We start from the raw sequence: 24,684 nt of genomic DNA on the forward strand, positions 1-24,684 counted from the left end.
CTGTTACTTTCCCTGAAACTGCAATTCCTTTCTTAAGGGAGAAGAAAAGTAAAAAGAAAAAAAAGATTTATCTTTGTGTCACGTCAAGCATGGCATATGCATTTTAGATAGGGCAGGAGATTAAAGGTGTTTATGACTACAGTCAGTGCTATAAACCAATAATTGTTTCAGAATACACCTAGATTTTGGGTTTTTTTTTTATGTTTTGGTTTGGTTTTGTTTGGTTTTGGGGTGGGTTTTTTTTTTATCTTAATATAGATGGAAACGTTTCCCCCTGCAATGTTTTTTGCATAAAATGCCTTTCAATATTAGCTTTTAAACTACTGTAGTTTTTGTTCAAAAAACAATCCCCCTGCTGCAAATTGCCCTTCTGTCACTTGAGACAGGGAACAGCAAGCAATGAACTACTTCACTGAGTGTCTTTTAAGCCTCTCTGGTTCCCCAGTAGTCATTCCAGAGGCAGATGAGTCTACAGCCTCCTTAGATAGGTGGAGACATACAGGGAATAATCTTCTTTCTTTGGTGACCAGGTATAGAGCCTGAGGGAACAGTATGAAGCTGCAACAAGGAGGTTTAGGTTAGATTTTAGGAAGAGGTTCTGTACTGAAAGGGTGGTTGGGTGCTGGCACAGTCTCCCCAGGGAAGCGGTCACAGCACTGAGTTTGGCTGAGGTGAGGAAGCATCTGGATGCCCTCAGTCCCGTGCTCTGACTTAGCTGGCCCTGTGTGGAGCCAGGAGTTGGACTTGAGGATCTTTATGGGTCCCTTCCAACTCAGGAGATTCTATGAAACAGAAGTAACTCCTCCAACAGGCAAGCTTTGTCTTTTAACAGATCTCTTCTAGCACGGTGGGTATGAAATAAATACTTCTCTCCAAAGGAAAAAAAAAACTAGGCACAGAAAAGCATAAGCAAAATGTTTGTCACTTTATGAGATACCCTGAAATATCCAGTTGTGGTTGTCTCCAGCTTGCTGTTTACAATGAGTCCCTAGTCAAATGGCAACTTGAGAGTTTGCGCTTCCAGACTAGAGGCTGAAGTTGCTCTTTGGCCAAGGTTTTGTTCTCTAGTGAACAGTTACTGAGTCACCTGTAGCAAAACCCTGAGCTTTACAGGGCTTGAAGATTTTAGTTTTGACAGAAAGGTAATGTTTTATTAATATGGAACAGGTTAACTCTAAGCTAATAGAGATGTATAGTTCAGATTTGATATATATCAATTACTTCATCTGTCCATCAGGAACACCTCAATGGAACTGGAGAAACTATTAGAAACAGAGGGAATAAGACACCTTGAATTATTCAGCCCCATTAAGGAACTTAAATGACAAGACTTTTAAAAAAAACTCAAAACAAACACCACCCATAACTCCTACCTGTCTAACTTGAAGTTGTCACTACTACATAAATAAATGAAAATTAGTCTAAATCTTAATATACCATTGTTTTGTAGCTCTGGAAGCTCCTTCGGTCAGGCAACATGTTATTTTTTAAAGGGATATGAAAAAAATGGGGCAATTACTAGTGCTTTTAAAGAGTGAAAGAATTCACTACTTGAAATCTCAGTACTGCTGACATTTAAGCAGTTAAATAAGATAATGGGGTCTTGCACAGTCTATAAAGATAAGCATGTATATAGGTTTTTGTAGAACTTATGGATTATGTCTTCATATATTATTATTATTAGAACTTCATGAAATTTTAATATGTGGATAAATGAAAATAAAACTTAATTATTTCAAAATACTATTTCCATTTCAGTTTAATGTAATGCTGTTAATGGTAATGTGAATGTATCAGAAGATTTTTATTCAGCCAGTGTCCCATTAAATACATTAACATTGCTCTGCTTTTCTCATCAGTAGTCTTTATATTATGTGGGATGATGCCATAAATGGTTAGACATCTCTAAGAAAAAAAAAAGATCTCTCAGAGTTTATCCTCCCAAAACTACATCATTAATGTGTTATGTATCTGTTTATGGGGTATCCTTGATTCTTGTAGTCGCTAGGGAGCCACCAACTTCATTCATCATTGTGGTTATATTGGAGTACATCTTAAAACAGAAAAGTTAGGTGGTTTTTTTTATCTATGCTAATCCTTAATGTCTTTTATTAACTGGCTTTCATGTTGCTTGCAGATGTTTGCCACCATTACTGTGTGAATTCCGAATCATGTACTATTTCTGATGATGGAAGTGTAGAATGTGTCTGTCCAGTACGATTTGAAGGTCCAAAATGCGAAGTGGACAAGTGTGTCAGATGTCATGGGGGACACTGCATAATAAACAAGGACAATAATGACATAGTATGCAAGTGAGTGCATGTAGGGTGGGGTGATTGTGTTCAAAATTATATATTTAGTAGCAATGATATGTATTAACCTTATAAGTCTTATGCAGTGGCTAGTCCCTGAGCTGCTCACAGCAGAATAGGTCCTGTGCATGGCTCCTGCCCACACAAAACCCACAGGCTCCTGCCTTTTTAAACCAACTTTTGGGGCACTTCTCACTGGGGAAAGTGTAACATAGCAGAAGACTGAATGGGTCTTCAATTGGAAACATGGGAATAATTAATGAAGTCAACATTTGGGTTTTACCACCCTGTTGAAATATGTTGGTTCTGCAGTTATCGGTGACAGTGATAGGACATCCTGTATGCTAATGAAAACATATGTAATAAAGCATGCTGCTATATTGCTGAGTGGTCATTTTGCATAATAATTGTTTATTTTCATAAAAGAAAAGATTAAGGATATTTTGTGTGATAAGCTCACTGCCCCCGCTAGCTTTTCTGAGTGGAATTGTTGCAATCAGTAAATCTTATCCATATCATAAAATTCATATTGTAACATGTAGGTAATTATGCAGGAATTCATCAGATTTGATAAAATGCTGGCTGCTGATTGTTTTGCTTTTTAACCACAACAGTTGCACTAATGGAAAAATCGCCTCTACCTGTCAGTTATGTGATGGCTTCTGTTACAATGGTGGTACATGTCAGCTGGACCCAGAGACAAATATCCCCATCTGTCTGTGAGTATCCTGCTTTGTGTAGGCTATCAAAACATCCGTGTGCTAACAAATAATAAAATTATGTGCATGTGTCTATATTTTTGATCTCTCCAGGATATCTAATGCACTGATCACAGTTGCAACTTACAGTCCTCTTTCTAGCTATTTCTGCAAGCTGATACCTTGACGACCTTTTTGCAGTATCTATATTGAAAGATGTAACTAAGATATATATTTTGAATGCGTACAGATCCAAAGATATGTCTTTTGAGGCTTCTAATAATTTCGGGCCAGATCTAAAACCCATTTAAGAATTTGTTCAGGAATGGAAACCAGAGGTACCAGATGGTTGCCTACCCCACTTCTCAAAGGTGGCTGAATGTTTTCTCCTATAAAGATGGACAGAGGTGGGGGCAGTGCACTCCTATAAGGAACCTGATGACTAGAGTATGGGAAGAACAATGTCAGCATTTATTTCCTTTCTGAGTCTGAAGATGTGTTCATGTATCTTTTCTTTCTGCCCTAACCTTCACACTGCCCGTGGTAGCTTGGCTGTTTTGTGGTGAGATTGCTCTCTCCTTCTGACACCATTGTTGAGAGAATAATTCAGGATGCTTTTCATAAGTCCAGATATCAAATACCGAAGAAAATGTGATTCTGTAGTCTAGACGGTGAAGTACTGTCTTAAGAGGTAGAAGAGACTATATGCCAGTCCTTTCTTGAGAGCTATGGTGTATCTCCTTTTTCAGTTGCTAAATATAAAACACAGAAGTAGCAAGAAATTATTTTCTTTCCTGGTCTCAGTTACACTGAGCTACCTAGAGTTACTCTTGGGAGTTTTGGGTTGGATTAGTTTTCCCCACTTTTGCCTAATAAATGGTCTGATATTTCTGCACTGCAGAAAAGCGTCATTATCTTCCACTTCTCAGGACTATCTGGAGGTCAGAGCATCTTCCAGGAACATATGAGGTGTTGTGAGAGAGACCTGAGCTTGAGTGTCTCATTTCTAGGGTGACATAAGTAAGTTGTGGCCCAAGGGGGATCTGGCATTACCACTTTGTAGATACAGATAGAGCCATCCCTTCATTTTGTTGCTATGCATGAGGTAGGTGATCTTAAAAGAGAGCGCCTGTTGTATTCAGACTCTCAAACAAGCTACGTAGAGAAACACCTAGATTTTGTAGTCTTATTGGTGTAAGGGATGGACAGTAGGGCAAAACTGTAGTTCCTGCATTATTGAAGAGAAGTTGTCGATAGATGTTGGCAGGTTTGATGTTTGAGACAGTGGAATGCAGTTCTGCACTGTAGTCCTTATTCTGCTGAAAAAGCTTTGAGTGAATATGTCTCTTTTTTGTAATTATTTTGATCGTGCCTTTTTTACCTCTTACTTGTATCTCCTTAAGTGTCTTTAGCTGAGGACTAGAGAGACTCATAAAACTCAGCAAAAGGAGAATATCACAGCCATAATACATAAGGCCCAAATATTATGGTTAAATTTGGTGGTGGAGTCACCATCCCTGGAGGTATTTAAAAGATGTGGTACTTAGGGACGGGATTTAGTGGTGGGTTTGGCAGGTGACAGTTGGACTCAATGATCTTAAAGGTCCTTTCAAACCTAAACAGTTCTGTGATTTGTAGATATGAAATGGCTTTTTCATAAGCTTGTGATTTTCTCTTTCCTTATAAAACTGCCTTATTCTTTTTAAAATTCAAATGGAACACCATAGCGTCTCAAGGAAAACAAGTTTCATACATTAATTTGTGTATGGATTTACAATACATAAGTGCCACGGCATATGCCAACATTGTTAACAATGCTAACAAAACAGTCATGAACATTTTTAAGGCCATTGCACTCTGGATCAATAAATACAAATGTGTAGTACAGCTGGCAATAATATTTTGTAGAGAACATTAGATTCCTGAACCAACTGGTTAGTAAGGTTTAAAAGTGTCTGATTAACACTGATGAACAAACTTTTCAGAATACTCCAAGTGGACCTGCTGTGAAAAACCAGAGTGGGAATTTTATTACCCGTGGGTGTGTGTCTGTGAATGTGTGTGTGTTTTGCCATCATTATATATAATGCGTTTAAAATCTGTTCAGCACAAGGCAGAATATTTATATAGGTCTATTTTACTGAAATTCTGCAGATGCTCTGTGGGGTTTAAAAGTCAGCGCTGTGACCAGAAAGTGAACCCTTGTGATTACTACTGTCAGAATGAGGGAATTTGCACTTTAACTGCGTTTAATGAACCGAGATGCAAGTAGGTTTAACCTTCCACTTAATGCTGCACATTCTGTGACATCATTTCAGGCCACAGTTCATTGGTTCAAGTCATGCACATTCACATACATTTCAAAATATATACTTAATCTGGGGGCTTGTTTCTATAATACACGCTTACCCTTTGATAGCTGCACTATGAGTATGTTTAAACATACTTTTTGAGTATCTGTATCATTGGAAGAAGAAATGAAAAGTTTTAATAAGTCACCTGGAAATGCTGCTTGGCTTCTATTCTTCATATTTTGAGATATTTTAATAAGTTAGTCCTACACAGTATAAAGTTTAGCCAGCAGTGGCATTGTATGTGTTCCTCAGTCCAAAACGGACTTCCTATTTCTTATCTGTCCAGGGAAGGGAACAGAAGAGCTGTTTAGGTACCACTTGTATTCATAAGTCTCACTGTTAACTATAGTCTAATTAGTCTAAAATAGAAACTTTTAAAGAAAGATATATGAGCTACACCATAACTCTGACTTCTCCTCTGATAAAAAAAATGTATAAAATAGGCATATTTGCATGCTGTATTTTTCTGAATGATTTTAGTTCTATTTCTATTGAGAGGCAATTTCAATCCTCATCAGGGAAAGAAAGAACCTTGGTATTTGAAAAAGCTGTAAGGCAGACATAGACAGAAATACCAGTCAATGAACACACATTTTCTCAACAGTTTTGATGCAAAAGCCAGAATTGAAATTGTAAGCCAAAGACCCAGGCTTGGGATAAAATATGAAACTCCCAACACCTTTAACCTTATCTAAGTGCATGCTTTATGAAAACATAAAATCCTGTGAGGTTGTGACGTGGGTGTCTGGTGGGTAACAATGACAGCAACTAGGCATGGTGAATAATCCTGTAATAATCCTTTTGCCAGTGTTCTCAAGCAATGAAACTCTACGACTTCAGCTACCGCCAATTCTTAAACTTCGGAGAGTATGGAGTGGGTCTGTTGATAATGTGTGTGTGGGATGTGGTTGCTTGGAAAAGTTTGTATCTCCATGTGTCATCTGTGATTTGCTTTGTCACATTCAGAATATAAACAGAGACAGAACTAGCAGTCACAATTCTCATCCCTTCAGACTGATTGTTAGGTTAGTATGGCCACCACTGCCTGTGTCTAAGAATTAAGGGAATCTTCTTGGTTTTTTTTTTCACAAAGCCAAGGTGCCTTAGAGGAAAGGGAAGAAAAGCAAACAGAAGTTGCTTGGTAGAGTTGAAGACAGTTTCAGTGATAGTGAGGAAGATGTGTAACTCCATGTGTCTCAGTTCTTGCAAGCCCCAGCTCAAGCTCCAGTTGTTCCCATTACTTTGTGTTTCTCTGATGCTAAATTAGTTTTTAACTGGAGCTCATTTGTAATTTTACTAACCTGCTAATGGCAATTAGAAGACCTCAGGAAGGAATGAATGAAGTAATCCCATGCTTCATGAGAGCCATCATGCCAGCAAACAGGAGTCTCAAATATTTTCTCTGTAAGTTCTGCTCTGCTGTTAGGGAAAATGCTTTATCCTTCCAGCCTGCATGTCTGCCCATGCTAAGTATGACATCTGTCTCTGGTCTCTGAGAGACAGTTACCTAAGGGTTAGCATTTTTCTTAACCAGTCTCTTACTCATGGGTGCGTGACTTTTAGTGGGAGTAGGAAATGGTTCAGTTTGTTTTCATTGAGCAGGAACACTCTGTCACAACCAGATCAGTAGAGACTGCAAACCTTGCACATAATCAAGCCCCTATTATCATGCAATAAACAAAACAGCAGATAGCACTTGTCTGATCTAAAGGGAAATCCTAAAGCCATAGTTACACAGAGGAACTGTACACCTGCAAGAACATACTTTCCTTTTACCTATCTGTACTTTTAGGGTCCATTTTTCTTTTCCTATCTCAAGTTTGTTTTTTTAAAAAAAACCTTGAATGCACCGAGTTTTAGGTGCATATTGGAAGCAGATGTTGTGCTTTTCACTTACCCAGTTTAGGAATGAATTAAGGTCTCTCCATGGCTGCATATAAGCCACCAAAAGAAGGAAGTTTTTGTGAAGTTGAAACTTCAATGAATGCTCTGTGAGGTTTTGAAAGACACAGAGTATACTGTGATTTCTCTTGGGACGTAAGGTCCTACACAACCTAGATTATTAATTCTAAGCATTATTTTTAGGAATATAAATTTATATTTCCCATCTCCCCCATTTTTGTCCTTGTTGCTCAATAGCAGGTTGCAAGAGACTTTCATGTCAGAATGTTAAAATTTACAGTACTGACCTTTTGTGGAAGATGTATACTGAGGGTGTCTTTTAAAGAAGTATTAGATATAGTTACAGTCTTTGTAGAGTTCACATAGTAATTTTTTAAGGGTATGTTTAGTACAACTCACTAATGGTTTGGGAGCATGTGTGTTGTGTCGGAATTGCTCCAGTAGCTTCACAAATTCATCAAAAACCGAATGCAGAGCAGATCAGATTCATATGGGATATAATCAAGAAATGCTTTTTCTATTTATTTCACAAACTGTCAGTTCCATCTGTTCTATCAGTCTGTCTTGTTTTAATAATTGCCTTTATTTGCTTCTCTCTTCTCACTAATTAGCTATCTGCATATACAGTCATACAAGAGAAGCAAGGTATAGGGAGAAATTACATCTTGTGTGATGCCACTGAAGAGAGCTGGAAGAACTTAAAACATTCAAGTACACAAGACCATCATTGGTTGTTACACAGAGAATGCACTATTGGTTTCTTTAGTACAGAATATTACCATCTCTTCCCTTTGTTTCTTTTATACCTTTACCATAACTATAGGTTACTATAATTCCAAATTTTAATTTGTATTACTGTTTGCATCTGTGCATAGATGTGGTCTAATTGTATTATTATAATTACTGTTAGTATCTGCAAATAAATGGGATCTAATCATAATCTGATTAAAAAGCATTATAAAAGTATAATGAAGGATAGTTTCTGTTAAAAGTTTACAATCAAAACCCATAGAAGCCATAGATCATATTGATCCTTAGCTAAAGCCAACTAAGTTTAAAGGGAGCTTTTAAATGCTTTAATGAGGGTTTGAGCAATGCTGCATGACTCTGGCTGAGGACTTTAAGTTGAAGCAAGTAAGATTATATTATGCTGGCTAATTAAGAGGATAGTAAATTTTTCCTTTTTAGGTTACTTTCTGCATAGAGGAGTCTGCAGTTCAGAGCCTCTGTTTCCTATGTGCCATCAGAAACAGAGAAAGAAGTTCAGAGTACAGCATTAAATTAGTTGCCTGTGTCTAGATGTGTTAACTGCTCAGAAGGCTTCAGTTTGCATGTGTTATATTTCTACATTAGAATGAACATTAGTTCTTCTATAATGAAGAATAAGTCATACTGGATAGTTTAACTGCTTGCAATAAGCAGATGTATGACTTTGAGATCAAATTAGCCTGGGAAGTCAGTGGCCTTTCAGATTGAAAGGGATATACTGTACAGGAGGAGCTTGAAAGAAGCATGAGTTTGGAACAGGAAACTGAGAAGTGAAGGGTAGAGAAAAAAATAAGTTACTTAATTTCTAAACTGAGAATTGTGGCTGAGGAGAGAACATTGTTTTGGGAAGAGAACAAGTATTGGAGTTGCTTAAAAGGGTTAAGAAGCTTGAACTTGGAAGTGGAGATGTGGGTAAATTAGAACAAATAATTCCTGCAGGTGTTCTTGCCAGGTTTTTTTCTGGTAGGCTGGAGACAGACACTATGTGTGTGTCTGTGTATGAGCTGGTTACACACCTGTGTGTGCACCTGTGTGTGTGTTTGTGTCATGTAAATCAGAAAGAATAAGAGTGCATTCCTCTTGATGGAGGAAATTCCCCCAGCTCCTGTTCCTCTGATGCCAAACCCCCCTTTTGGCATTCCTTTTGGGTTGACAGGTCTTTAGAAATATGAACAGTCTTGTGTAAGTACATGTACGACTTGTACAAATACTGTATGTATGTGCAATTTCAGGAGGAAACGCAAACTTTGGCAAACCTCTAGTAAAAGTTTATCCATAGTCCTGCTGTGGACAAGAAAGAGCCTGTATTGTTCAGTCCCCTGACTGGCACTTTCTGAAGTTTGGGGGGAAAAAAGCCACCGCAACGTAGAACAATTGCAGCATTGAGACATCTGCCTAAGAGTAGAAGGCAGCTGTGTAACCATGACAGGTAGTATAAGTCAGAGAACAGAAAATTTTATCAAGTATCTTGCACTAAATCTTTTCCATACGACTTCCTGGGGTATATTTAATGAGCTTTCCAATTACAATTACAACAGGAATTTCACAGTATTACACTAGTTCTTTGAGAACTTTCTTTTTCAAGCAAAAATACTTTTGTTATAAGTGTCGTGGATTTGAACATAATCAGCAGGTTACAACTTTGTATTACAGACGATCTTTCAGTTTGCATCGCAAACTAGTATTAGTTCAAGAATTAAATGCAAACAGTTATTTGAAGAGTGATTGTCAAAGGAAGAAATGGGAAAACCTTGGAAAGGAGGACTATGTATATTTTTCATTGAACATTTACCAGCTAGGCTGTAATGCACATACCCTTTGTCCATCAGTTTAAGATTGTTTGGATAAAACGTACACAGTAGCTGCTGCTGTACATTGCTGCTTGCTTTGGCTCTGTGTGAGAGGGAAACACAGTTTGTCATACAGCTATTGATCCAGTCATTTCTCATTCCTTTTTATTTACCACTTCAACCTCTTCTTTTCCTTTCACTTTGTTTGCTCAGTGTAATTTCAGCTGTATTATAATCATCTAGATGTGCTTACTTTTTGTATATTTATGTTAATAATATTAACACTTGTATAGCATACTTACCATACACATATTGCTAATAGCATGAAGTTTAATGATCTTTGGTTACTTCTTTTTCTTACCTTGGCATGATAGAGGCTGAGTTGCATCTGAAGATTGGTTCCTTAGCAGTGAACAAACACCATGCGGCAACTGTGAATGACGATATGTATATTGACACGTCACGCACAAATTAAATTAATGTTTAAGGTCACATTTTAATTTTTCCATTTATCTTGTTACTAAATTTTAAGATTGTGTTCCTCAAAAGTGATTTTCTGTTGTTTTGCCAGCGTTTGGATTGTGCAGTTTTCTTAACTTGTTAGATTGCAAGGTAATCTGTGTGTCATTTTCACGTAACATACGGTTTCTATCCCTTAGCTTCCACATCAAGTTTATTCACCTTGTTTTCTTTAGAAGGATACCAAGAGATGCTCATTTAACAAATGTACTACAGTTTGGTCTGCTTTTACATAAAACATTAAGGAAAAAGAAATTTTGAAAATACTGAAAACCCTACAATATAGAAGGTACAAGATGTGCTATTGATCAAAGTTGGGGTGTGGTTTTGGTCTTTCATTGTTAGGAAAGTTGTTTGTATCCTTGAGGATTTATCTGTTGGCATAACTGTAGTATCAGCTCCCCATAAGAAGAAAGCATAGTTCCAAACACATTGCTAAATTTGTTATATGAAATAGTTCCATGATTTTGTCTAGTGCAAGGATTTTGTCATCCTCCATCATCCTACAGGCTTTGGGGAGGGGAAGGGGATTACTTTCATTTCCATCTTTAAGTGCAATTTAATACAGATAGTAAATAACTATAATCCAGATGTCCTTTCTCTTGTCTTACACATAGTTTTAGCATTAATGATAAGACATGCTCAGCTGGAATTTTAATGTAAACATTCTTAAAAGAGTGTGGCTGAATACTGGGATGTTTTACTCCACATTGTTATCTATCCTGTGACCAAAAAGGCAAGCAAAATTAGAAAATTACATTGTATAATGAAGAAATACCATTTATACGTAGGAAACATTTTTGATTCCCCATCCACCTCTGACTAATCATTCAATGCTGCTTTCTATATTTTTTTTGATACATGCTGCTATATTGAGTTGGAAGGCAGTGGTCTGCAAAGGCACTTTTAACTTCACATTGTGACTGCTATATTATATTTTTATGACAATGCCTGTGGCACAAAAAAAAAAGGGGAAAAAAAGAGAGAGAAAAACAAAAAAAAGTTGTACACTACCACCAAATTATCCTTTTTGCTAGCTGCTTCTATTTATTCAGACAATTCATAATCAAATGGTTCCTTTTGGTCAAGTGCCCGTATAATTGAGTTTAGAGTGTTTCAGTGCATTGACCTGGAAGGGTTATACAAAAATAGAGGAAAGAAACATTTTTCTCCCATTAATAGATTCTGTAACAACAGCATGATCAATCTCTGAAACGTGTATATCTTAATTCTAAATATTCCTCATTACAATTGGGATGCCTTTAGAATTTCAGTTTAAATTTTTTAAACTATTTCTCATCAGTAATATTATTTCCTCAAAATAAAGAATCCTTGTAGTGTAGGCTTTCTGTGTCTCAGAACTTGTTTCCCAAGCATTATCTCTCTTTAAGTGTAGGACTAAATTGTCGCAGAAAGAACTGCAATATAGTTTTATTAATGACTTTGGCAGCAGACCATGTACAACCTTTGTTTATTATGTTTGCTTTCAGTTTTTATATTGGCAATCTCTGTGATATTGGTGCTCTTTGATCGGTTCACTGATTCTGATGGGAACTGGAGATTTGCGCCTTAAGATGTTCACTGTGGTGCTTTGCACCACTCCAACCTGTCCTTCACTGTCAAGCTCCCCATCTGTTCCCATCTGTATTTGTTTATTTATAACTCAGATTAGGCTTTCTCACTGTCTTTCTCCCCAAGTCTTAATAATATGAAGATCTCCAATGAAACCAGTGGCTTTCTGTAACTCTGCTTTGTTAAAGAGTTATTATGTGGCCATACTGCAAATATCCTATCCCTGACCATACAGCGGTTGGCAATGCTACAGCACAAATGCCTCTGGTACCGAATTCTTCAGAAAGGTACAAAATACTGTGCATCACGTTGAACCAGAAGCCAGTTCCCATGCTACCTACTGAGCAGTCTAAGTTTAAATGCCCTAATAACAGAAAATGTTGTTATTAAGAACAACTTCTGTCTAAGGTATCCAAAGACAATTAAAACTGATTGACCTTCTTGTTTGCCACATTTCTACATGAATAGTTGTCCATGTCCCAACCCCATCATTACTCATGTGCCTGTTGGTGGCTCATTTTCTGTGTCAAACTCGCTTGCGCACAACACAGCTTTACCCTGGGCTTGCTTTCTTTTTCTATTCTATCTGCCCAAGACAAGTCTCTGCTAACTTGCTAGCCCGTAAAAGTGCAATCATTTTCCCTCTAAGCATAGAAGGAAATGACTGCCATCCTGTCAGCATCAGCCCTCCTGAAGTTTATTGGAGACAGCAAGCGTTCGGAAAAAATGAAAATCTAGTGGCAACGAGCTATCATGTTTTTATGAGACTTTTATCAAATGCCTCAGAAGTGTGTCAAATATTGCTCACTTTTACAATTCACATGCCAAGAGAGGTAAACTACTAATATACTTGCCGTAATTTGTTCCTCTGTTTACTACATACATAGCTGTACGATTTCTTTCTTCACCAGCTGTTGTGGTGTCGTATCTGCTGTAAAAGTTTGAAGAGCGTAATTGTACGTTATACCCAATTTCCTCATGAGCTTATCCTTGCAGGTTTCATACTGATTCTTTTGCCAGTCTCACTCTCTTACATTCTTTAAACTGTTTTAAGGCAGATTTATAGTAATGATTCCTTTGTACAGCAGAAGCATTTGAAACCTTCAATATAAGGATTTTAGGTACAAAGTGAAGCTATATCTGGCTTTCAAAGACATCTTTCCTTTTCAATATTGTAGTACTAAATTAAAATTGCCTCTCATAACAAGCTTTAATCACACAAGCTGAATCTGCAACAACAGTGATGCGGAACTTCCAGTAGGAAATATAAAGACTTCATTTCATGGTTGTCACATACCAGCAGTTTGGATCCCAGTAGAATATTCTAAGTATAAAGATTTATGGTGTTTCTCTACAGGAATGGCGATACTTTCTGGCCGTATGTTGAATAGTGATATTTTTAAAAAACAAGAATAGTGTCTCAGTGAGGTAGGCTGTCAGCATAATCATTTCCATTTGACATAATTGCTAAAAAAAGATCGTTAAAAAATGGACCAGATGCATCTTTTAGGAGATTAAAATCATGTGTTGCATGTGACTTAGAATGTGCTTAAGTGGTGGTAAGCAAGAGTGGGAACATTAGTTGGGTTTAGTTATAAAAGATACTGTTGCGAACTATAATTTATGTAATTAACTAGTAATTATGGCTGGTCCTTTGCAGTGAGGAAATTTAAGTCTGTATCTACCATGTTTATTTAAGTAAACAAACTTATTTCAGTAAACATGGAGAACTTAAGAAATTGTAATGCAATTTATCTATTGTGTGAATTTTTTTTAATCGACTGTCAATTAATAAACATGATTTTACAGACCATCTGCACCTCACATCTGTAGAGTATCCTACCAAAACTGAAATTAGATTCACAAAAAAGTACAAACCCAGTAAAGATTTGTCTAAATGTTGGCTTGTGCTGGAGTAGGCTCAGGAGCAGAGAGATAAACTAGCTGTTCTTCAGCAGTGATCTGCAAAAGCAAGAGAGAGTCCAAAACCTCACCAGCAAAGTTAGCTGGGGTTCCCTGTAAAAATTCCACAATTTTTGCCAGAAATATTTTATATCTTTCCAAACACTTTTGTATTATAGAACTATGTCAGTCGTTAAGCACGTCCACCTCTAAACTCTGCCATTTGTTAAATCCTTAGAAAGGCATCAGGTAACAGCAGCTCTTAGAAATGCATGCAAGATATCCCGCATTGAAATTCATAAATAATTAACTAATTCTTAGAAAAAAATGTTTCATTGCACTGTATGCAACAGAGGCAGATGAAAAGTGACTATTTGCTGCCGTTTCCACAAGGAGAGTTTGAGGTTCTCTGGTAAACTTAATCATATTTACAGCAGGATGAATAAGCAATTGAATTTCCTTCAGGTATTTGTATTCATCTTTTTCTGGATTTGCTGAGTCAGCATACATGGACTGTTTGCTTGTATGCATGGAGAGCATTCTGAATCCCAGTTGAAGAAACCTTTCCATACTGATATTCACACAGGGAAAATACAGCAGAATAATGGCATGCTCATCCAGGCCCCTGACTCATGAAGCACATGTTCTGAGCATAAACAGTCTCTCCAGGGCCCTCTGGAGCCAGGAGATAGTCCTGTCCCTTCAGGACAGCCCTTTATGCTTTAACTGTCCCACCTACTTACATACAAACGTATATATTTCTACAAATACATATGTAGTTACATAGCTCAAAATTTAAAAAGATAAAGAAATTAAATCATAGAATTTTTCAGAAAAAAATCTGAAAGCAAAGCAAAGAGGAACTTGACTTAACTTGTGAATATTAGTCAGTTAGATAGGTCTTAAGCGTTCAAGTAAATTCTCACAACCAGGTCTGTAGGAACTACAGTGAACCTTGCATTATCCAGAGCAATGGGGGTCATTAGAACTGTGGAAGGAGCCCACTGGGATGGGTAGTCATGGTTTTTGGATGTGTGTAGTAGTTTGTGTCCAGTCAGATATGCTTCATGCAGTATGGACGTGGCTGTTAGAGCTTCTTGATCAAAGCTGACCCTAAAACAATACGGTACAAACAAAGCACCGTAGCCAATAAGCCTTGATGGACTAGGTTGTCTATGCATGGATCCAGCTCAAGTGTTCCTTCATTACTGCGTTGTAGGTGGTAGTTGGTTTAATAAGACTTTAATATGCCGTTGGTTATGCCTGCTGTTTTATTATTCAAGAATTTCAGAAAAAGACTCTGGAAGGAAGATTGCAGTGATAATAACATGAATTGAAGATACAAAGCTGTAGTTTTAATCTAAAAACATACTCAGAATGTGTAAGTGCCATGGCAGAGTACTGCTGACTCCTTCCATGAAGCTTATTGTTTATTTTATAGAATCATTGTTGTCATTCGTGTAGCTCTTGAGAAGATGCTGGTGGTCTCTTTAATAGGCTAGTGTGTTAACAGCTGACATCTATTAATTTTACCATCTTAATTGGATCCTTTTAGATGTTCAGCCAACTGGTCAGGCACACAGTGTGAGAGGCCAGCTCCCAAAAGCAGCAAGTCTGACAATATCAGTACAAGTAAGTACTTCAAATAACTGTTATCACATGTCAACTTTGGCTCGGTTTTACAAGTTTGAACCTGGTGATATTATGGCACGTGAATTTGTGTAATGAAATGTGCTGGTTACCTGTAATTTTTTTATTTAAAAAAAAATACCCAAGTGTAGGCCTCTTTCAACTTTTTGATCGACATTCAGTGTTTCCTGATGTGGTTTGGATACAAGCCACGTGTTATACACTCACTGCTTCAAGGCTAGTCTGCATTCTTCTTAAAGAAAGAGTATCAAGTAGTAAGTGCTTGGGGATATCACTGCTGTGCAGAGAACTAGTATGAGACCTCTGACCATTTAAGTCCTACTGAAAGCATCAAAAATAGAGTTGTAAGTAGCTCATAACTTTTGCATTGGCTGTCTGCACAGGTGAATTTTACCTACTGTGAAAATCACCTGAAAGTAAGAATAGGTCCTGTTGTATTTTTTTTTAAAACACATCTGTAAGCATAAAAGGATGGTATCACTACACTGTTGGCAGTTTAAACTGGACAAGGTTCCCCACGGTGCAGCGAGTATGCTGATGGTGCCCTCCGTACATCTCTCGGTCACATTTAACCCAACTGGAGCAGTAGAATGAATCACCCACTATTGAGGTCAGCTTGATGCTTAGATAAAATCTTCCTAGTGATCCAGACAAGTGAAATAACACTTGCAAGCTGGAACCTGGCAAGAAAGCAGCCAAAACCTAGCTCAAGGTTTCATGTTGAGAGAATACCTGCTACAAGTTGGGAAATGTGTTGTCTTGTGCCTGCTGCTAGACCATGGTCACCAGGTAGCAACTCATCCCTGGTGGACTGGGTCTCAGGGGATGTTTCTTCCCAAGTAGGTCTTCACCCAGTTATTTATCAAATATTATCTCAAACTAGCACTGTTGTAACGTCCTGTACAGGCTGAATCTTCATAAGCTGACGTGAGCTCAGATGCTTCGAGTTTCTATTCACTAGAACTTCATTTCAGGCCTCTGACAACCTGACTTTTACTTTTCAGTAAGCCTTCAGGCAAAACTCAAGGCAGCTTTTTTAATTCTTTATTTAGACTGTGTTTAATGTAGAGCACAGGCTGCCAACAGCTTTTTTTTTCCTGACAAATCAATAAATGTAACCAGTGAAACAACCAGCAATGCTTTTGTTTTCTACTGGTTAGGGATTGTGATATTAAAGGAAATGCATGTCGTTCCACGCTGGCTTTATGGTGGAGTCCTGTAGTTTATAAGGGCCAGTTTTTATAACAGAAAATTGTTTGTTGCATGCATTTCTTTATTGCCAGACACATTAAACCTGAGAAATTCTTAGAAAAGTACAGTTGCTGACCTTATTTTTGCAGGTAGTCGCATTTCAGTTCAGTTATCTGGCAAATTTATGTTAAGCCCATTTTCTTCATGGCTGTACCCTCCTTTCTTTTAACATCACTGCCTGATCTGTGCACTGTTTTTCTGCTACATTGAGCACCATTGTAGTTTCCTTGATTGCCTGTATCACCGTAACAGAATTATTGGCTCTTGAGTACAATGCAGTAAAATGCAGGACTGCACCAACCATCTAGAAATGAATAGTGCTTACTGCTTTTCATTTTCCCACAAATAAGAGTAATGAATGCATATAAATGCTACTAATGGAATTCCTAAATTAGATCCATGCCTACTGAATATGCTAAATTAGTAGTTGCGTCATTTTAACCACTGAAGATGGTGGTGGCATTTGAAGTTGGTGATCATGCCACTCCAATCCAAATTGTTCAGCAATCCCACACACCTTCATGCAGTATCACTGCAAATGAGGGCAGGGAATTAGTCCAAAGTATATTGGTATTCAGAAAGAGGAAGCTCCTTGTTTCTTGTTAAAAGTGCTTGTGTGTACACCATGTCTGTAGTCATCTTTTTTATTATTGATCAACATTAAAATCTCAAATCAGTGACTCTCATCACATGAAATTTCATTTGTTGATGGGGGAAATTTAACTGTCTTACAGCTTTGAAGAAATTATGAGATGTAGCTCTGAGTGTTCAATGATATTTCCTTTTCCTGTCCTAGGAAGCATTGCCATCATTGTTCCTCTTGTTTTACTGGTGACTTTGATCACTACTCTGGTAATTGGACTGTTTCTTTGTAAAAGGAAACGAAGGTAAGTAATTTTATGTTGATGTATGAAGTTAAAAAGTAAATCTTTAAAGTATGAGCATCATTTTGATATTTAAAAATCACTTTATGTATTAAAAACAACTGTAAAAAATCACCCAAAACTTGTTTCTCAATGCATTAAGCTAGTTATGTTTTGGTTCCTGCTGAAACAGTCATGTCTATTATTTGTATTTATATTCCACATACACTGCATGAGGACTTTTAGTTCCTTTCTTATCCAGCTTGCTCAATCCAGCAAGGCTGTGTAAGTGCTAATAATTTTACCCAGAGATTTAATGAACTTAGGAAAAGGAATTAATGTATTTCAGTGAAACTGCATAATTAATACTGTTCATGTCTGTAAATAATTTCAGATAGAGCCTGTGCAGACATTTCAGGTTCTAGTTGCAGATCACATAAATGTAGTTCTTTTCAACTGTATGTAAGTTATAGTGGGGATGTAAACAATGCTCCAAGTGTCTACTGTTGAGTCTCAAGTCTTGTCATCATTACTGTATTTCTTTACTATTTTGCATAGGAAGCCAAATGGCAGCACTGAGCAGAGTCTCTTTTGTTCTCATGACTTCAGCTGCCTTTGAGCTGGTCATGAAAATAGGAAATGTAGACATTTTGACTTTGGTTATTTCTTCAGCGGCCACGTTGGGTGGCAGGGGGAGTAATGCTGTTTCTACTGCATGAAGATACCTGAGAGAGTTCTTGTGTTCAGAGAAACAAAAGTGACATTAGCAGCAATGCAGATTTAACTAGGAATGATTCCAGACAATGAGGATGTGACTTGGACTAGGGAAGATGATTTCAGTCCACTAGATTAAAAGAATCTTTTAAGTTCCTGTCATTAACATCTTGCATAGCATCCTCCTGCAAACTGTGATGCTAACTAGTAAGCATTAATTTTTTTAACCCTTTTTGAAAAGCCAAGGTTATTGTTAGTAACAGTACAGCCATCTTCCATGGATGTCACCACATGCCACTGTACCTGAAGACCAAATTTAGTGATAGCCAAATCCCAAAAACTAGTTGCTGATCTGTAAGTTGTTCAATTCTTGAGAATAACTTGTTAAATAGTAGTAAAGACATAGAACTAACCTCAATAAAGAATTTTTTTCCATAAAATATTTGAAATTGTATTTTTAGGGTGGCTTTTTTTCATCTCTTTGAAGGCAACTGTCAAGTATTAAATTGGTATAGATGTTCAACAGTTCTACACTACAGATAAGTGTTTATTTTAGGAAATAAAATTCTGAAACATACAGATCCTTTAGTGTACTGAATTTCAGGCATCAACTGCATCTTTCTCAATCAAACAAGAACAAGGACTTGTCTATTATCATCCTGACGGTGACCTCCCTATTATTCCCTTATAATTCTAGAGAACGTACTGCATTGGGAAAAATTACCCTCTTGTGGTTATTTCGATTGTTCAGACTAAAACCACCTCCTTACCTAAAAGAAATGAATTCAGTAGCTGAAACAATTCAACCCAATCACTTATGTTTACTCATATCTAATTCAAGGTTAAAAATAAGACATCTTTTCATTAAGTTTGGAAAAAATCAAGTTGAACTCCAGCATTCCAGTTGCCACTGGCAGGGAATACAAACTGGAGCTATGAGAAGCTCATACATTTTTAATGCATTGTAATGAAACCATTTGCTTATCCTCAGATTGCAACTGATTTGGGGCAACTGATTCCAAATGGAAGTGATATGAATAAGCAAGGGAACATGACTCATATTCGCTCCATCTTCATTCCTGCAGGGAATCTGCAGTGAATTTGTGGGAAGCAAGGGAAATCTGGAAACTAAGGGGAAGTCGTGGCTGTAGACAATGAGTGAGCACTTTGTTTTTGTTCATATCACTACAGCCAAACTGAGAAAAACAATAAAATTCTACTTTCAACCTATGTGAGATCTACAGGTAGATTCAGACTGCACTTGGTTTGAAGAATTCAAGGATTTCTGAGTGTGTCTGCAGCATGCTCTTCATCCTGTTGGTTTGAATGATTTTAGAGAAATAAAATACAATCTATAGTATTTTAGTATGAAACATAAAGAAATTTCTTGTGAAATCATTAGCTTCTTTTTTTGTGTGTTTCTTTTATGCATTGTAGGACAAAAACTATCAGAAGACAACCCATTATAAATGGAGGAATCAACGTAGAAATTGGCAATCCGTCATATAACATGTATGAGGTGGGCCATGATCACAGTGAAGGTGGTCTTTTAACATCAGATTTTACTGTAAATGCAGAAAAGGTATTTTTTTTTCTTTTTCTAATGGCAAAAACCACTACCTATTTTGTCTTTCAAAGCTCTTGACTTTAGCTATAATTAAATAGAAACAGAAAAGAAGGGCTAGGTTTAGCTACACAGATGAATATAATGGCAAGTTAGATTTTATTAGGATAAACTTACTGTGTCTATATATATATATACACACACATATACACAGTTGTTTTGCAGTCTGATGCCTGCTGATGGACAAGTGTTTGTATTTTACCAAAACTGAGCTAAAACTACACTATGAAATAAGGTTTTTTGTCATAGACACGTCTACTTAAGTTGCAAAATCGTAACCTATCTTTCTAGCCCAGTTTCAAATACTGAATGGAAATATATTATCATGCAGCCTACCTTTTGAAGTGTGAGTGAGTTTATTCCTACATATGAAACTAACATTTCATATATGAAAACTTCCAAAAAGCATAAAGAATTCAGAGCCCCAGCTGGATAGATAGATTAAATGTTTACACAAAGCTAGTAAGTATTATCATTTCCTTGTAAAAGATGCTGTCACTTCTGCAGCATTCTTCAGTGCTTTGAACTCCCTGAGTGATGTGACATGGGATGAACGAGGTAATGCTGCGATATCTTTCCTAGAGCTCCGTAATCAGCCATACACCAAAGGGCAGCCATCATTCTGTGGCATTTCTGACAAAGCAATAAGGGGATTACCGTTAGCTCTAGGAATGTCATCGCCGAATCTCATAGGCAGTGTGCTGAATGCGAGAGGTAAGCTGAAAATGCGGTTACTCGCTGGAGGAAGAGTAACTGAGCCAACGCTTGTGGTAAAGTCTGGCTCGAATTCTTAATGGAAAAATGACTCTTAAGATGCTGGATTTGATTCTCTTATTGAATACACGAGGTTTTCATGCTGAAGAATGCCTGTAAGTAGGTTATTTCAATTTTTTTTAATTGTAAATCACTCTGAAATAATGTTTTTAATCAGTGCACTGTCCATGTTTCACAGTGTTGGTAAGTGCACGTGGAAGGTGCTCTGTTAGGACAGGAACTAAAATTTTCTGTTTATACAGGCCAGATACATAGGGGGAGGGCCCACTGCATTCAAGCTTCCCCACACAGCTCCAGCTATCTACCTAAACTCTGACTTGAAAGGACCACTATCAACAGGGGTGAGAAATGATGATTCAAACCCATTTCATTCCACCACAGCCCCTTTCTCAAGAAAGTTTGTCTGTCATTTTAGAATAGACGCATTTTCTGTTTGGTTTTAATTTTGGTTTTCTTCTCTTAATGGCAAGAAGAGTGACAGTAAATTATACATTCTCTATTTGAAATAAAGGGTTCCTCTATGCATACAAAATTTCATCTGTACCCATCATTGCAGCATGATCTAAAACTGAAAATGTGTCTTTGAAAGGAATGAAAACCCAGGAGGCAACCTGGTGCTTTCTTGTAGCACTGTATAAGTTCAGCGTAGCATTCATAGCTATGTTTCTTGATATATTTGCAATTTAATTACAGGCATTTAGTGGAGTTTTTCAAACTGAAAGAAGTTCCCAAATAAATGAAAACAAGTAGTTTTATTTTAGAGGAATTTGATACACACTAAAATGAAGACTATCCTTTAACGTTTGCAATGCAATTATCAACTGCTTAGCTTCCAGTCAATTTTTATCATAAAATAATTACTTCTAAAACATTGAAATTCGACTACAATGTGGCATGATGTTTGCAAACATTGACATTTAAAATAGTGAAAAGGGACATCAATATGACATCCATTTTCATGTGCCTCAGTATATAAATTCATCTTTTGTGCCATTTGCGTTCTTGCATGAGTGTAATATGTTGTATTTGGGAGTTTAGCAGTTTGTGTAGTGGATATGTCTGGTGGTGCACAAAACCACGGATGATGAAAGCTAGACTATATGCCCATCTCTAACATTAACTCTTTCTGTTATTCAAATCACTCCAGTTACTTTCTGTACCTCACTGTACTGCATTATGCTGTCAGTACCCACTCCAAGAGGTATCACGGGGCAGAACCTCCTATTATATATAATTTTAATTACTCCATCAAGCACTCCATAGATGCCAAGCATGTCTCTTCTGTTGTGATTATCATCCTTAATGATGATTATCAATGAAATAAAAAGTCTTAGCAATTGGAATAAAACTAAATTTCTCTTTTCCTAAACTTCTGATTATGATCATTACAACAAAGATCTGTAATTCAGCAGGGCCAGACAGATATTACTGAGTTTGCTTTCATAAATTACTGCAAGAATTGATTGCATATTTATGTGCCATTAATATGGAAGAGTAGGGTTTTTTTTTAAAATAAAGGTGACTTTTTTTTCCCGCCTCCATCCCAGGAAGGTGTAAAACACCAGGCAATCACTTTGTCATCTGTCATAAATGGAAGAGGTAGTATTTAACTAACAAACTGAGTAGCTGCCTTACCTAGCCAGCCGAAGGAGTATCCAAATGCTGGGTTCAGAAATGGTATTGAGCACCAGGGAAAGAAAGAACTAAGATTGTAGGTGTATTTCATGCCCTGTTACCCAGGGTGTACTCAAGTCAGGAAAACCTACTCACTTCTGTTCAGGGTAATTTAAGGTTTAACTACTTCTTACATCCACCAAACAAATTAATGTATCTAATTTATAGCTTATTCTACACAGTATTTGTGTAACTAAAGCTGTACTGTTTCATTAATTGTAAGAAAGAGGAGTATTTCGATTGTAAGGTACCTTGACCAGTTATGGGAAGAAGTTGAACATCTAGTTGGATAACAAGGTCTTCTAGGAGGCAATAAAGGCACAAAGTATAATGGCATTATTAGAGACATTTGCATGGCTTTCCTCTTAGTGTAAGTGATAGCAGAGTAGTTTTTCATCCATGTTATACATCGTTCTTTGCTCTCAGACTCAGGAGATTTCTCATATACTGAAGTGCTTTGCAGAATTAAACCCAGACTTGTCCTATACTGAAGTATAACTCATTTCAGTAGATTTTTATTTTATTTTGAATTACAGTCCAAACTACCAAAACTGTTGAGACAATAATTCTCAATCTGTAACTACTATGATATATTAACAGTTTATGCTGGTTTATTATTAAAGTTTACGTTACAAAAGTATTGAATTTTTGGTCAAATCATGTTGTATATTTGGGCCACAGAATTCGAAAACATGGTCAGCTATTGATGGGATGCTGATGTCTTAGAACAGGTAATATATGGAAACTGTTGGTTGCAGTTTTCTACTGTTAAACTTGTCACATGGTCTCACAGTGCACCTTCTCTATAAACTTCTTCATATCTATTCTGAAATCTTCCAGTGTAATAAGGTGGACAAGTCAACTTCAGAGACATTTTTCAAGGTTTTTGTTTTAATTTTTGTCATTTTTTTAATGGTTTTAATATCATAATATGCTGCATGTCATGTCATCGATTATTTTAATAGCATGTCTTATCATTAATTTAATTTTTAACTAAATAATTAACTCATTATCAGGTTTGCAGAAGTCCAGGTATCTATTAAATATGTCCAATTGTATTTTACGTGTACTTGTTCTTGCTTTAACAAAACCATTTCCATTTCCATAAACTTTTCTTTTGGGTTAATCCAATCAAACTAATTTACATTTAATTTCTCTGCAGCCAACAAATTACGCCAATCCAGTATATGCAAAGTTATACATGGATGGACAAAACTGTCGAAACTCCTTAGCAAGTGTTGATGAAAGAAGAGAACTCCTTCCAAAGAAAATAGATATTGGGATAAGGGAGACTGTGGCATAATCTGCTGTTACCTTTTATACTCTGTATAAATGTATAAAATATAAGGATTACTTTTCTATGTACCAACAGTATTATAATTGTTTTGGCATCAGCATTACCTCTTGTTTCTTGTTTAGTTAATTGTTTTCTGGGTTTTTCTTTTGCTGATGACTTTTGACTGACCATTTGTAAGGTATTTTTATGAAAAAAAGAAACTGCACTACGGTACAATTTACAACAATGCTGCTGAAATAACACACCTTTAAATTTGTTAAAATTGCAAACAACATATTCGTTTGTAGCGTGAAAATGAGCAATCTATTTTCTATGAACTTTTTTGGTTCTACTTAATCAATGAAGATGGTATCTGCACTTTTTCATTATGTAGTCTGAAAGCTGTAGTCCAGTGTGTAATTCTGTTTATTTTAAATGGTGAAAGAATGATTGAATGGTCTACTCTCTTCTTTGTGCCCATTAGAATTTCTCTTCAGATCCTGATAAAGTTAGATAACTTTTCACAAACAAACATAACTTGCTTTTAAATTAGCTTTAGGTTGCCAAGAAGTAAACGAGACTATAGAAATGAAACATCTAATGATCTGCATGAACACAATGATTATGTTTCAGAAATTCAGTGACTGTACATGATATACTAAACATATATACCATGTAAACAAGCTTTGTATTTATTAAAACCTTATAGAACATAGTAACGATATATCTTGGGAGCTGAAACCTTACTTGCTGTGGGACAAAGCATACGAACTCCAACAGTCCTGTAGGACAGTAGCCACCCTAGAGCACAAGAGGGCAATGCCTACACATGCATTATATGTTTATTCACGTAATCACATGCATTACTTATGGCTTAATAATTCCCCAACACATACCAAGCAGTAGGGAAAAAAAACCTAAACCCCCAAACCTGAAGCACACACAGGTGATCACAGCGTTCAGTTTTGACAATCACAAAACAAGTCACACCTGCTTAGAGGTATTGAGGAATACAAAACACAGCGGTTTCTTTAAGTGAAG

General features: G+C 36.7%; 1 protein-coding gene across 1 annotated transcript in view; it reads left to right on the forward strand.

Moving 5' to 3' along the window:
• The window catches only part of LRP1B (LDL receptor related protein 1B), a gene marked incomplete at both ends in the record, with an annotated part of 709,648 nt that extends 685,978 nt beyond the window's left edge, over positions 1–23,670 (forward strand). The window contains 7 exons of the mRNA XM_084264363.1: positions 2,138–2,312; positions 2,927–3,031; positions 15,373–15,449; positions 17,515–17,605; positions 19,733–19,877; positions 20,936–21,034; positions 23,530–23,670. Of these exons, the coding sequence (XP_084120489.1) occupies positions 2,138–2,312; positions 2,927–3,031; positions 15,373–15,449; positions 17,515–17,605; positions 19,733–19,877; positions 20,936–21,034; positions 23,530–23,670 (833 nt within the window). The remainder of the gene's footprint in view (positions 1–2,137; positions 2,313–2,926; positions 3,032–15,372; positions 15,450–17,514; positions 17,606–19,732; positions 19,878–20,935; positions 21,035–23,529) is intronic.
• Between the last annotated feature and the right edge of the window lie 1,014 nt (positions 23,671–24,684).

Source organism: Gallinula chloropus (genome assembly GCF_964237585.1).
Source record: "Gallinula chloropus genome assembly, chromosome: 5".
Taxonomy (NCBI): Eukaryota; Metazoa; Chordata; class Aves; order Gruiformes; family Rallidae; genus Gallinula; species Gallinula chloropus.